This window comes from Metarhizium album (assembly GCF_000804445.1).
Source record: "Metarhizium album ARSEF 1941 chromosome Unknown scaffold_3, whole genome shotgun sequence".
NCBI lineage: Eukaryota > Fungi > Ascomycota > Sordariomycetes > Hypocreales > Clavicipitaceae > Metarhizium > Metarhizium album.
In genome coordinates, this window is record NW_024467577.1 from 1622866 (window position 1) to 1637864 (window position 14999).

At 46.9% G+C, this 14999-nt stretch overlaps 5 protein-coding genes across 5 annotated transcripts; 2 read left to right on the forward strand and 3 right to left on the reverse strand.

Moving 5' to 3' along the window:
- Positions 1-410: 410 nt before the first annotated feature.
- MAM_02251 (NAD(P)-binding domain protein) lies at positions 411-1795 on the forward strand (the record flags this gene model as incomplete). Its single annotated transcript, XM_040821050.1, has 3 exons — positions 411-434; positions 495-657; positions 729-1795. 3 exons carry the CDS (start codon positions 411-413, stop codon positions 1793-1795), a joined length of 1254 nt encoding a protein of 417 aa, XP_040681393.1.
- A 238-nt stretch (positions 1796-2033) lies between these two features.
- MAM_02252 (Initiator tRNA phosphoribosyl transferase) lies at positions 2034-3590 on the forward strand (the record flags this gene model as incomplete). The annotated part of the gene is made up of 3 exons (XM_040821051.1): positions 2034-2404; positions 2469-2503; positions 2581-3590. The coding sequence occupies 3 exons, from the start codon at positions 2034-2036 to the stop codon at positions 3588-3590; spliced, it is 1416 nt and encodes a 471-aa protein (XP_040681394.1).
- A 209-nt stretch (positions 3591-3799) lies between these two features.
- Positions 3800-4603, reverse strand: MAM_02253 (HAD-like domain protein; the record flags this gene model as incomplete). Its single annotated transcript, XM_040821052.1, has 1 exon — positions 3800-4603. The coding sequence occupies one exon, from the start codon at positions 4601-4603 to the stop codon at positions 3800-3802; it is 804 nt and encodes a 267-aa protein (XP_040681395.1).
- Positions 4604-5722: 1119 nt separating this feature from the next.
- On the reverse strand, positions 5723-7082 carry MAM_02254 (psi protein; the record flags this gene model as incomplete). Its single annotated transcript, XM_040821053.1, has 3 exons — positions 5723-6016; positions 6076-6817; positions 7003-7082. 3 exons carry the CDS (start codon positions 7080-7082, stop codon positions 5723-5725), a joined length of 1116 nt encoding a protein of 371 aa, XP_040681396.1.
- A 1022-nt stretch (positions 7083-8104) lies between these two features.
- MAM_02255 (ubiquitin interaction domain-containing protein) lies at positions 8105-10936 on the reverse strand (the record flags this gene model as incomplete). The annotated part of the gene is made up of 7 exons (XM_040821054.1): positions 8105-8479; positions 8542-8801; positions 8867-10186; positions 10253-10390; positions 10493-10568; positions 10649-10705; positions 10835-10936. The coding sequence occupies 7 exons, from the start codon at positions 10934-10936 to the stop codon at positions 8105-8107; spliced, it is 2328 nt and encodes a 775-aa protein (XP_040681397.1).
- Between the last annotated feature and the right edge of the window lie 4063 nt (positions 10937-14999).

Below are 14999 nucleotides of genomic sequence, written 5' to 3' on the forward strand. Positions count from 1 at the left end.
CTTGCTCACGCTGTCCGGCTTGGCGCGTTGACACAACTTTGCGTCTTGGAGGACCGAAAGCCGATGTCGCAGGCGACAAATGTACGATGTACGCCAAATTCCCGTCGTTGAAGGTTGATGATGCCCCGCATTTACTTAATTAGCCATCGGCAAATGGTGCCCCACACTTCCTTGACGAGCCATCGGCAGGCACATCTTGAGCCGGGGTAGCTCAAGCCATGCCCCGCTCACAAATGCAACCCCGCCGCCTTGTTCATCTGCAGTGATTTATTATTATCTATCAGCTTGCTTCATCTTGTTTCCCGTCTTCTCCCTTGCCAGGCTGGACGCTTGCTCGCCTCAATGCTTATTTCCGCCCCGAAGCTCTCGAGGCACACCGTCTTGCCCAGCAGGCCGCACAATCCTCAAAAATGGCACCTCTAAATGTGTTGATGGTACGAAACCTTTTCTATTCAGCCCTCATCGTTGGGAACACATCCCAGCTTACAAGCTAGGTTGGCACTGGTGAATACACCACGGGCTTCGTAGGTACAGGAGCATCCGAGTCTGACAAGAAGGTCGGTGTCGTGGGCCTCACGCTGTTTGACCTGCGACGTCGCGGCAAGGTCGATAAGCTGGCCATGGTTGGCGTCAACGGCTCCAAGTTTCCCGCCATTCGTACGTCTCGAGTCCCGACCTTGTGCCTTTCAGTCCGTCCACTGCAATCTCATCTGACGACGCCTCATCAGGTCAGCACTTGCATAGAAACATTTCGCAAGTCTACAATGGGCTCGACACCTCCTTCGACAGCTTCCCGGCCGACGACCAAAAAGACCCAGACGCATACAAGAGCGCAATCGACCGCCTCTCCCCCGGCGACGCCATCACCGTCTTCACCCCTGACCCGACGCACTATCCCATTGCCCTGTATGCCATTGAGCGTGGCATCCATGTGCTCCTTACCAAGCCCGCCGTCAAGGAGCTTTCCCATCACCAGGACCTGCTGCGCCGTGCCCGCGAGAGGGGCGTCTACGTCTATGTCGAGCACCACAAGCGCTTCGACCCGGCCTACTCGGACGCCCGTTTCAAGGCCAAGACACTCGGCGACTTCAACTACTTCTACAGCTACATGTCCCAGCCCAAGTACCAGCTCGAGACGTTCAAGTCGTGGGCCGGCCGGGAGTCGGACATCTCCTACTACCTCAACAGCCACCACATCGACATCTGCGACTCCATGGTCCAGCAGCTGGGCTACCTCCCAGTCAAGGTGTCGGCCTCGTCGTCCAAGGGCATCGCTACGGACTTGGGCTGCGTCGCCGACACGGAAGACACCGTCTCCCTGCTCGTCACCTGGGCCAAGACGGGCGACCCTTCAAAGCGTGCCGTCGCCGTCTACACGTCCTCGTGGACGGCACCCGAGCGCGCAGGCGTCCACACGAACCAGTACTTCCACTACCTGGCGTCTAATGGCGAGATCCGCGTAGACCAGGCCCATCGCGGCTACGAAGTCGCCGATGACGCCGCCGCCGGCCAGGTCCAGTGGTTCAACCCCTTTTACATGCGCTACGCGCCAGACGAGGACGGCAACTTCAACGGCCAGACGGGATACGGATACATTTCGCTCGAAAAGTTTGTGGACGGATGCGCAGCCATCAATGAGGGACGCTCGAAACCCGAGGACTTGGATGCAAAGGGCTTGCCGACCCTCAGCAACACCATTGCCACAACGGCCATTCTGGAAGCCGGCAGACGGAGTATCGACGAGGGGAGGGAGGTTGGCATCGGGATCGAGGGATCTACTTGGAAGCTGGTGTGACAGGTAGTCGCTGGTAAATCCTCGTCCAAAGCACATACACTACGTACCATCGTTTTCTGCTTCACATCCTAGCAAGCAAGCATCGGGACAAAATTAGCTGGGGCCATGCAAGTGAGTGAAATTGTGGATCCAGGTCTTAAAGCAACCACAAAAAGTTCCACCATCAAAACCACAAAACAGAACTAGAACCTCGTTCCACCACGTCACATCTCACATCTCATCATGCCCATCAACCACCATGACAGCCCCCAACACCGTGGATTTGAGCGACATTGCATTTCCCTCCCAGCCGTCACTGTCGACGCTCCTCACATCCCTCAAACGCTCCACCCTCAGCATCCACAACCGCCTCACGTCCATCCTCTCCGACGCCGAATTCGTCCGCCAAGCAGCCCAGACACTCAAGCAGCCGCCGTCAAATGAAGCGAACCACGAACGCGCTCCCCGCCCCTTGGTCGCCAACGAACGCTGCGGAAGCTGGTACATCCCCCCGGGCGACAAGTACGCCTCGGCCTACTTCAAGAGCACCGACGGCCACGAGCGCGCGTGGAAGTTCAGCACGCGGAGGCTCAACCTCCATCTACTCGGGATGATTGAGGAGCACGACGGGTATGGCGCCTACACTCATCTCGCTCCCTAACCAGCGTCGAAAATCAAAGCTAAGTCGAGCCAGGATAATCATTGTCGACTCCACCAGACGGGGCAAACGTACGCACCCTCACCACCACCACCACCACCGTCTCGCTCCCCGGTCTCGCCACATGCTCCGTCTAACAAAACGCCAGGCATGCCCGACGCCCTCTCAACCACCGTCCCGATATGGTGCACCGTCCTCAACATCGTCCTCCTGCCCTCGCACCCGCTCTCGCCCCAGCTCTTCCTGCCGCCACACCTCCTGCCCACCACCCACGCCCAAATCACCGCCCTCATCCCGCAATTCGTCGCCTCCTTCAAGGCCCTCAACCTCCCGGATCTGCCCGTCATCACGAAGCCCCTCCGCCCCTTCTGGGTCACGCAGGACTCTGTGCTCCCCTCCCTCGAACCCGGCGACCAGACCGCCGGCGCCGGCGCCATATACGCCTCCTGCAGACCGGTGATTTGCCTCACCGCCTCGCGCCGCGACACGTCGACCAGCCAAGTCGATTCCAGCGGCTACATCCAAGGCGCGGCCGACGACACGGAGAACTGGGCGCACGGCCTGACGCCCTCCGTCTTCTGGGCCAACAAGGACCTCCTGCTGGCCACGCCCGAGCCAGACCTGCCGGGCCTCATTGCGTCCCTGGCCCAGGCGGCGTCGGCGTCGGCGTCGGCGACCCCCTCCCCCATCGTCCACCTGATGCCGCGCATCTCTGTGTGCGCGCTGCCCCTGCCGCCTGGCGATGGCGGCTGCTGCGTCTCGCTGTCAAGCGCGTCCACCCCTAGGGAGGAGTGGACCAAGTCTGCCAGGCTCATGGACGTTGGGCTGGGGAGGCACAAGACGGCCACGAGGAACCTGAGGACCGCACTGCCCTACATATGCGACTTTGTGTCGACGTGCCTGCGGAGTCATCCGCAGGCCAGGGTGACGGTGGCTTGCGAGTCGGGCAAGGATGCGTCTGTGGGCACGGCACTCGCTCTGTCGTGTTATCTTTTTGACGACGACGGACAGCGCCGTCTGCCCGGCGAGACGGTCAGCTTCACAAAGACATTGGTCAAGAGGAGGCTGGCGAGAATAATGACTATCTTCCCTCGGGCGAATCCTAGCAGGCAGACGCTCCAGAGCGTGAATAGTTTCTTGATGGATTGGACAAGGTGACGCCTCAAATTGAACATGGCGGCATGGCTGTCGCATGTTGGAACAAAAAAAAACTACACAAAGATTTATATTCATCCGGGCTAGATGCACACCGATGAGACGTATTTCCCAACTATCATTGAGCCAATCGCCCTTCAGCTCGCATAATCAAGGCTGGCGGTTTATCCCGGCGGAGCAACACGCCACATTCGAAATACCGTCTCGCGGCTTTAGAGAGCCCCAGACTCAATCTTCTTCAGTGCGGCCGGGAATTCCTTCCAATCCCGCATGATAACCACCGCGCCCGCATCAGTCAAGACCTTCACCATCTCGGCCTGCTTCTCATCCGCATACGGCCCCACGTAGCCAATCGTCTTGATTCCAGCCCTTGTAGCGCTCAACGTGCCGCTCTTGCTATCCTCAATCGCCACGGCCTCACCGGCAGTCTTGCCCAACGTCTTCAGCGCATGCAGATAGATAGCCGGGTCGGGTTTGCTCGTAGGCTTCTCCAGACTCGTGGCAGCAGAGTAAATCAGGTCCTCGCCCTTTTCGTTCTTGAAGTACTTGTCCTGGCCAACCTTGTCCACAGAGGCCTTGACACGACGAAATGCAGAAGAGGAAACGACGGCAAGGACGTATTTCTTGGAAGCAGCCAGCTTCTCCAGCTGCTCGTCCACACCAGGGCATGGCCGCAAGGAGGCCTTGAGCTTGGCTATGACGGCGTCCTCCTCCATGCGGACGTATTTCTCCATGTCATCAGGAGCAATATCAATACCATGTTCCTTCCGAAGCGTGGTAAGCATGCCACGGAAGTTTTGGCCAACAAACTCCACGATCAGAGATTCGCCAGTAAACTCCTTCTTGATGCCGCGCTCCGCGCAGATCTGGTTGATGAGGCCGGCACATGCTTCGAAGGCCAGTTCCTCCGAGAGGACGAGGGTGTTGTCGCAGTCGAAGAGGAGGGTGTTGATCTGACAATTAGTATTGTGTTTGTGGTTAAAGACGCTCGGGTCAAGGGGGCACACCTCGGACATTTTGACGGTATTTGCACGCTAAATTCGAGCACAAAGAGTCTGCTTGCAGTGCCAGATGAAACAATGGATGCCCCGGAGGATCAAATCAGATACCACTATGCGTTGCAAAAAATCACGACGAAAGATCAAATCGCCTACAGTAGAGAGCAGTACGGAGTAGCAGTGGCAGATTCAAGTTCGCCGTCTTGGAGGGACTCGGGAGGGGGGAGATCTTCACCAAGGCAGGCAAGCCAGCCGCCCCCGCTGGTCACTCCTGCCCAACATCATGACACATGGTGCCTTAGCCCGCTTCAACTACGGACTGCCTAGGTAGATTCTGGCCAAGCCGTTTCTCAACTACGCGTGTGGTACAAGGATGCTTCAGTCATGACCAGCTATTGCTATCCTCAGGCACGTCAACTCCAGCCTCCAACCGGTATTCCGTAGTTTCTAGGATAGGTTTTGGTATTGGAGGGCAGATCCAGATCCATCTTCACCCCGCCCCCTCCAGCATAGCCACCCCTGTCATCGGCGATTGGTTGGTACCAACTTAGTTGCCGGCTCCTTCCGTAGTCGTACTCAACGATACCTAGGTAATTGTCCTTACGTGATTAGCTCTTGCTGTCAGCACAGATTGCAAGGTACTTGACTGCATTTATATTTCACTTGTCGACTGGAAGCGGACTTAACGTTAGTACCTTGGTGATCTACGGCCGTCATCGTCTCTGTCGTATCGGTTAATAACCCAATCACCTGCATTCTTCATCAGATCGACCCCCGACAGACACACAAAATAGTTATCCCGTTCATCACTCACCACAAGCGATAGATTCTTGCAGTCCGGTCAATCCTTGCAATCTCGCTCACAGGACATGCCAAGTGTTCTTAATTATAACTCCTGCGGTACAGGTAACTGGCCCAAATGCAATCCTACTATGCGTGCTCAACCCAACATGCTCAAGAATAAACGGTGCCAACATAAAACAGCATTAACATATACCTATCCCTACAACGCCGCATGTTCCATCATTTTTTTTTTCTTTTGTGTCGTCATCATCGTTAAATCCACTCAGCCGTATAACACTACAGCCCGTTGGTTTCCAAACATGCTTCTGCTTCATCATCATTACGGTATGCCCTCTACAAAATCTCCCGCAACTTTTGCTTTTGAGCCGCCGTCAAGCTTGACGGGAAGTTCACTTTGTACCTGATCACAAAGTCACCCCGCTGACCGGGGTTTTTGGAAATGGGCATGCCCAGGCCGGGGTAACGATCTTCGCTCCCAGGTTGTGTAGGCCCACCCTTATCCAGGTTGATTTGTTTGCCTTCAATGGTCGTGACTGTCCTTTTCCATCCAGTAAGGGCTTCCTTCAGGTCCAAAACCACAGTGTGTATGAGGTCATTGTCTTCTCGCTTGAAGAGAACATGGTCCTTCTATAGAGCAGTTAGCATCATCCGTCGCAGAGATATCTTTGGCAAGGGTTCTTGCTTACCTCCTCCACAATAAAATGTAAATCCTGTCGACCACCCTCGACCTGATCTCCCACGCCGTTAAACTTAATTTTGGAACCCTTCTTCAGACCTGGTTTGATGGGAACTTCCAAAATTTGGTCTGTCTGGACCCGCTTGCCCGTCTCGTCAAAAGTCTTGCGCTTGATCTTCATCTTCTTGGTGACGCCATTATACAACTCCTCCAAGGATAATGGCAGTGGTCGGTTGACCGTTGAGATTTCAGGTGTGTGCTCACGCTGTCTTGGTTCAGCAAATCCAGACGATCTCATTCTTGTGCGGCCAGACCGACTGCCGCCGCCGGTACCGCCGGCACCGCCGAAGGAAGAGAACATATCAGGGACATGTTCATCGCCCATCCCTCCGCCCTGTTGGCGCATGAATTCAGCAAATATGTCCTCTGGGTTATTGAAGCTGAATCCACCGCCGGGGCCGCTGCTCGTGCTGAAGTGGAATGTTCGGGTGCCCCCTCCACCAGGCATGCCTCCGCTTCCAAAGTCGAATCCCCCAAAGCCTCCACCAGGCATGCCGCCAGGGAACCCCCCAGCACCTTCGGGTGGGGGGGCGCCTCCTCCTCTCAGCAGGAATTCGAGGCCATATTTGTCGTAGACTTTTCGCTTCTCGGGGTCAGAGAGAATCTCATAAGCTTGTGAGCACTCCTTGAACTTTTCCGCCGCATCGGGGCTACCAGTATTTTTGTCGGGGTGCCATTTCAACGCCGCCTTTCTGTGGAGTTGCGTTAGGAAGGGAGTGTTATTCATTTGATGAAGAGAACATGGCATGCCAAGCTTCACTACCAACGGTTTGGCCACTGGCCATGTCGCCACATCAAGCGGCAGATCCGAATGACGCACACCGACAGTCCCTATGGCAGCGTGAAGACAGAATCATCAACAATAAATACTACGTACCTGTAAGCTTTCTTTATTTCGTCTTGAGTAGCCCCTGGCTTGACTGCAAGAGTATCGTAGAGCTTCGTTTCCTTGACCATGTTGTGTGTCGAGCGATGACGTTGTTCTGACTTGCTCCTTAGTGCTTCAAATTCGTGCCATACGCCACCCGATATGGCTATTTGTCTTGTCTATGTTTCTGGGTTCTTCTTTTGAGTGCGATTTGATATCTTTTGATTCGTTGGACTCCGGCTGCAGAGTCTTTGAGCGGGAAGGAAGACAAAATGAAAGGGAACTGGGACGTGGTTGTGAAGAGAAAAGGCTGGTTGCAGGATCAGGATTGGCAGCGGTGGCGGAGCGGCACCTGGGAGGAAGATTGGGACCAGAGTGGGGGTGCCTTCTAGGAGCTTCTTTCAAACACAACGTCTAGGTTCGGCGTACTGTTACTACTCTAGGCAGGTGCCAGTACGGCGGCGATTGGACACTATGCCAGCATTTGACTAACAAACTCTCCGACCTAAACAGGCCCGGGCTATGACGCGAAGTGAAGTCTTGGCTGACCGGCCTGGGCAGTGCCATGGGTATATTTTCTCTCGGTGCTTCACCAACAGGACAATAGAATAACTAAGTTACCTAGGTAGGTGAAGAGTTGGAAGGGAGGGGCAGGGTTACTGCTTTGACATGTATTGGTCAAGGCTCCGTACCTACTGAGTGGGTACTTGTAGTTACGTTCTAAAGTATTGGGCACTGACTTAGGTACCTAGTAGGTTTGCATTGCCATTGGTCCAGTTGTTGTATCAAGAGTTCGATTCATGACAGCACCCGAGTACGGATCACACTGGCCAAACAACACCGAGCTCGTCACACCGTATTTCCGAGACCACAGTCTGAAAAAGAACAAAAAAAAATAAAAACAAGACCAATGCCGTAGCTCGTAATTCTACCCTTTCCAATGCCATCGATGAATTAATCTTTCAACGCTATCATGCATCTTGTAACCTGTCTCGTGTCGCTGGGTATACCTCGGGTGATGGAAGTTTCTAGAAGTTTCTATCGCCAGGCGGGCTCCTCAGGTTCGTCATGTGTTTGCCTCGCCCCTCACTCGCCCTCTGCGCTCTGTCAATCAGATATACCACATGGCGCCTCCAGAGAAATCTCTCTGTCGCTGGGCATCATCGCTTCCAATCGATGCGCGGTTGCTATCCATTGAATCAATGCTGTTAGCCCGGTGCTTTCTCTTGGATGGTGAAACGGCCTCTAATGGTCCCGATCCTGGCACTTCCTTGCTTTCGGCAGATTCTGCTTCTGCTTCGGCCGCCTCTGTGGCTTCACGATCTAGTTCTTGGCGAAATGCCTGATTATCCGCTCTTGCGAAACGCTGCAGTGGTGCTGTCAAGGGCGTTCGTGCAACGTTCAAGGCTGACTCGGTAGCGTATACCATCAATGGTGTCTTGGTCTCTTGCCAGACATCCCGTAGCACACGCTCAATCTCTACTTTCTGCAGGGTGCCAGTGTCAGCAAAAGGCATGTCCGAGAATCAAGGCACGGAAAGAGCCAAACCTCTGCCTGTATCGGTTGCTCTCCATTTGGGACAAAGGCCAACCGCCACCACTGATCCAGCTGTTTCGGCTTCTCTTCCAATGCTATCAGATCGGGTTCAGCTCGTTGGCAGACGTAGGTTACGTCCGACGGCGTAACCACTCCCCGTAAAAGGAATTCCTTGCATTTCATGGGCTGTGGTCTATTCTTCTCCGGCTGTGTTAGAAGCCGGCCAAGGAACCTTTGCTTGGCCATCAGTTGTTCCGTCTGGGTGTTGAGGGCTACACAAGTCAGCACATGATACATCGAAACCCCACCATCCACGTTTCACCAACAAAAGACTTACAAGTTAACCTCTTGTCAATATCGGAGAGCATGCGAAGGAGCATCTTCAACACCTCGTCGACTCTCTCAAATGCATTGTTTTCGCTCTCGCTCATTTCACAAGGAGCCATTCGGTAGTCTGGGTATCTGTCCGTATCAAAGCCAGAAGCCACCATTCCTCGGAACTTGCCCAACCCGAGCAGGTAATCGCTATATACCTGCCACTGGTCCCTAGCCTTTTGAATCATTTGCTTCTTGTCTATCATTTGGTGATCCCAGTCATTGCGCCACTCGAATAGTTGCTGTTCTTCCTTTGCGATTTTCATAATGGCATTTTTAGTGTCGCACCATGACACCTGGATACGGCGAGCCTCATCCTTGCGGCTTGTTTGATATTTTTCCAAGTACAGCTTTTCAGGAATGTCGATAGAGTCCTGTGGTCCGTCGCCATTAACTTTGACAGCCAGCACCTCGCCCGTCTCTGTGAACATGGCCATCTTTGACCCTTCATGTAGCTCGTTCCAGGACAAAACGTCGCTCCACATGGTATGATCCAGTGATTCGTAAAGGGTCTTGATGTACGCGTAGTCGCTGCGCAAGTGCTCCATTTCCAAGAGTCCAAATTTGGCCTCCTCGTCGCCCAAGTCATCACCGAAGACGGGCGCAAGCGCCGCTGAGTGTATCAGTGGCTTCAGCTTTTCCTCATTCTTGGGTCCCAGGTACTCGTAAAATTGCTTTTCGGGCCCGAGGCTTGGGTATGGAATCAGATCCGTGAGAACACTGACACTTCCATAGCTTCGTTCCGTCGAGTCCAAGAATGCCAAAAGTCGATGAATCTCTTCCTCCACATCGGGTTTGCTCCCATCCTGGGGACCCCACTGGAGGTCCCCTGCCTGCAGTCGTTCAACTACGTGTGTTGGTAAGATCTCCTGGCCCTTCCACCACTCGCTGTTGAATCCATACGAGGTAGCAGGTTCACCAATCTCCAGCAAAGCATTTCTCGCGAGGGGAATCTGGTGTAATACGGTAAGAAGGCCGCCAAGTCCATGGTTGCCCACTGTACTCATGCCTTGTACCAAGAAGGCCGGCGCTCCGCTTGTCCGTTTCCGTAATGACGGCGAGGGGGTGCAGGGAGCTTGGGATTCTGAGGGCCCAGCCGGAACCATGGCCCAGTTACTCTGATCGTAGTCGTTTCGGTTCGCGGGGCCGAAGTAGGGGGTTGACGTTGACTGCGTACTTGTGAGACCGGATTGCTGCTCTGTCATGGCAATACCAGCTTCCTGAGCAGACTCTCTAAGCGCCCTTTGCATGTCTTCGTCTTCCCTGGACGGCGCAGTCGGCCCTGCAGTTCAGCCAGGCATGGTCAGCATCCCCTTCTTGATGGTTGATTCCCGTGCGAGAAACTCACCGGGCGAATCTCCGGCCGCCCAGTCCACCATTCTACCCAGTGGTGACCGGCCGTTTGATCTCGACGGTGGTCGCGACGGTGCCATAGACCCGTAAACTTCTGGTGGCGGGGTGTTGCTCTTGATACCATCGTTCCTGCCTATCGACTCGATATGAAATGCTGCATGCAACGCGAGAAGGGTTAGCACTGGGGGCTTCGGGGCCGGCACCAAGTGGCAGGAATTAAAATGCCTACAAATACCTGCAGGGTTGACCGTACCGTCCCTTTCCGCCTGGAATAAGCTCTCGTCCCACGCACTTGAGAACTTGCGTCGAAACTGCAGCCAAACGTCAGCGCTGGCCTTGGGCGAGCGAGCACACAGCGCCCATGTGGTTTGTAGCTACACATGTCGCATACCGACTCGGGGTTATCAAAGTACTGCATAACAACTGTCTCGACGTTGCCGCAAGTGTCCTGTCGTGAAGAGTCTCAAGTCAGTCGAGCTGGTTCCGAGAGCATGGGCATGGAACCCAACGGCTCTGGCAGAACCCAAGGTGGGAGCCGGGATACTTAGCGGCGGCACGATGCGACTGGCAAACGGACCTTGAGCGCCTGAATGACCATGGTCCGGTCATCGTGGGGGTTGAGACCTGCAAAGTCAATGACCTGCGAGATCTGCTCCTCCGACGGTGCCATTGAAGCCATGTTGGCGACGTGCAGCGGCGACGTCGATGTTAACAGAAAGATGCTGGAGAGGACTTGCTGGCGGGACAATGATGAACAAGACCAAGGTTGAGACAACGGACAGCTTTGTTTCATCCATGCTCAATGATCAGTGGACATGCAGGACCCGGGACAGCAGCGGCAACCAGCACTCGCAGTGGAGCTAGGAGTGCTTGTCATGTCGATTGACGTGTGACGTGTCATCGGTCCGGGCTAAATCGTACAAAAGAAAGTATAGATACCTAAGTAAGTACGGAGTACCTAGGTGCCCATTCAGGTACTCAAGTATACTTGCGTGGGGCTGTGCTATTCGTGCTACTAACCCTATCTATTCGTGCTACCGCCCCACCCCGATTTTAGGCCTACACCCTGACCCGCCACGCCCTGCTATATAATTTTATATATATTGCCCTAGCAACTATAGAGTCTTATAAAAATGCCTTATAATAACAAAAAAAATAGAGTGCAGCTGCTTAAGCAGCCTTTTTATAACTCTATAATAATATTGCTAAATTATATAATATTAAGCTTAATTTTAAACTTTATAATTATACTAAAATACTGCTTTTCTTATATCTTTAATAAATAATACTTATCTACTTAAATTTATAAGTTTTAATATCTTCCCTAAAGTATAGCTTAAACTCTCTTTTAATAACTTTAAGCTGCTGCTTAATAATAAAGATTCTAGCTGTTTAATTTCTAAAATACTACTACTAAAAGCTTATAGTAACTTTAATTGCTTTTTTAATAATTTATAGAATTAAAGTAAAGCAAATAGTACTATTTTTATTAAAAGCTTTATAATTAAGTTTATTAAAGTTAGCAGAAAGTAGTAGCCTTAATATAGTAGCTTTTTATACTATTATAGCTCTAAAAGAATATCTTAAGTAAGTAGAATTTAATAAGCTACTACTAAAAAGAATAACTATAAGTTTAAGCTTTAGCTAGTAATTATAATAGTTAATATAAATTAAGTTTAAACTTATAAAGTAATATATTATTAGTATAATTATAGTTAATTTCTTAACTTATTAGCTAAGCTAATATATTAAAGGTTTATAGTTACTTAAATAAAGTACTTTATGAACTTTATATAATACTAAGCTCTTCTAGTTTATAAGATAAGTAATATTATTTATAATATAGTAGAAAGAGAAGAGATAGAGGTTTATTTTTACTATAAAGACCTTTATAACTAAGTTATAAAAGCTTATATAAAGAAGCTTAATAGATTTTCTTTAATATAATAAGTTATTAAGCTTCTTAAAGAGCAAGATTTACTATATATTATTAAATATAATAATAAGAGCTATTTAAAATTAGTTATTTAAATTTATAAGTTCTATATTAATTAATAAAAAGTTTTCTCTTAAGTTCTCTATATAAATAATACTTATAAAACTAACTACTATAAATTATACTTATTCTAAGTAATTACTATTATAAACTAGAACTTTAGCGTAAATATTATATTTACTCTTATAATAAAAGAAAATAAACCTGCTTTTTAATAGATTTTACTAAGCTTTAATTAAATATAAAATTAATATAAAATTAAGGCACTTAAAGTTATTATAACTAACTTTAATAAAGTACTTAAAAACGCTCTATAAGTTGTTTTCCCTAAGATATAGCAATAAATATATATTTAGTATATATTTATAAATATAAAGGCAAAAACTCTTTTTTATTAAAAACCTTCTAATAATAATAATAATAATAATAATAATAACTTAGAAGTTAAGGCAATCAATAAATACCTAAATAGCCTTACTTTAGTAGTTAAATTACTTATCTATATATAAGAAATTAAAGTATTTAACTTTATATAAAACTAAATAAAAAATATATATAGTTTATAGCAATAAAGCATTCTTAATTATATTAAGAATACTTATTATAGTTAGTATAAATAGTAGGCTTATTATTATACTTAATTTTATTAGAATTTTAAGTATATAACTATAAGTTTAATTAAAGTAGTATATTATAATACAAAATTCTATATATATATTAGTAATAGTAATTTATTTATACTTTTTTAATTAATTTAGTAGATAATTCTTAAAAAAAATTATAAATATTCTTAAAAAGCAGCTATAATAAAGCTTTAGCAGCAAAATATATATAGATATAGCAAATAGCTTAATAATTTACTTATATAAATATTCTATAAAGCTGTTAATCTCTTAGCTTGCTAGTATAAGCTTATAGAAGCTAATTATTATAAAGGTAAATAGCTTTAACTTTATAAGGGAAATTGCTTTTTTATATACTAATTTATACTGCTTTATATATATATTATTTTATTAAAGCTATAAGTATAATAGCTCTTAAAAAGAAGTAATATTTCTTATTATTAGTAGCTTATAAAGCTACTAGGCTAGTAAGTCTTAGTTTTAATCTTTATTAATTTATTATAGAAAATATACTTAATATTAACTTATAGACTTTTAATACTTTATATCTTTAAATTTATTATTTTTATAAAATTAATTATAAAAAATACTACTTACTACTCTTAAATATATAACACTAAAATTCTAATAATAATAGTAGTTAATAGCTAAGTTAAAGGCCTTAATTAAGCTCTTAAAATTACTAATAAACTAATTTAAGTATATAATATATAGTAATATAAAATAAATTAGTTAAATAATTTAAGATGTAATAATAAAGAAGACTTATAATATAGTTAAGGTAGTAATTAATAAATACTATAAATAATATATAACTTTAATTAATAAGTAGATAAGCTATAAAGCAAGTAGTAGTATTAAAGTTGCTATAGATTTAATAAATAACTCCTTAGAAGCCTAGGCAGCGCTCTTAAAGGCAGCAGAATAATTAACAGCTTAGGCAGTAGAATAATTACAGCTTATAATATATATATATTTATTAAAAACACTAGAAATTATATTTTTAAGCAATTTAAGCGCTACTAGCTGTTAGCGGCAGATACTGCCTACTATAAAAAACACCTACAAAAAACAAGGGAAACAACTGCAGCACACAAATTGCCTACAAGGAACGTTTGCATACATTTTATATGCAAGGATTTAATATGCTTTACGCCTACATTCCTTAGTATATATAATTAAGGTTAAGAGAGGAATGCTGGCTGGAATTTAATAAAAACACTAATAAGCTATAAAGGCTAATCTACCCTATAGCAGGAAAGCAGCCACAAGAGTTATTTTTAGCCTCTAAGGTTATTTTAAGCTACTATCTATGCTTAATCTAGCAGCCCTACTATAGGATTTACCTATAAATAACCCTCCTTCCCCCCAACTAGATAGAGAGGAAATTAAGCCTTTATAACTACATTCTTTAATACATACTATTACATACAATTCTATACTATATCTAAAGTCACTTCTATTATACCTTAAGAATCCCTATTATCTTATGCTTAGTAATCAACTAGATTACATAAGCTCTATCTATTATACCTATACTATATATAAAGAGTCCCTTAATTAGCCGACAGTTATAAGCCCGGTTGCCGCAAGCCCTACGCTACGCACTATACCCTATTAGGAATACGCTATTCCTGTTTAGGCTTAGTGCTGAACCTCTAACCAATCAGAATTCAGTATTCAATTGAGCGACCCACTGTGGACCCACTTTAGACCTACTTTTCTAAACCTTATTATTATTTAACGGAATTTACACCTATTTGCACCTATTTAACTAAGCTTTTATATAACAAGCTATTTACTATAAAAAGGAGCGACTTCTACACAGAAATCTATATTAATCTACTATATTAACAAAAACGCTATTTAAACCGGCAAAAACGTCTAAAAACGCTCAAAATCGCTATATAACTATTAAAATAGAATCCAACGCTATAGAGGCTTCCCAAAAGGTCACCTCAACCAGCCCAACCGATTAGTATAAATAGATTTCTATTATTAAAAAATTCGCTATAAGCCAGGATATTTAGGACTATATTAACCCTAATATTAAGCATAATACTAATAATAAGCTTATAAAGCCTAAAGAGCCTAGCTATAAGGATATTAACGCTGTAGCTATG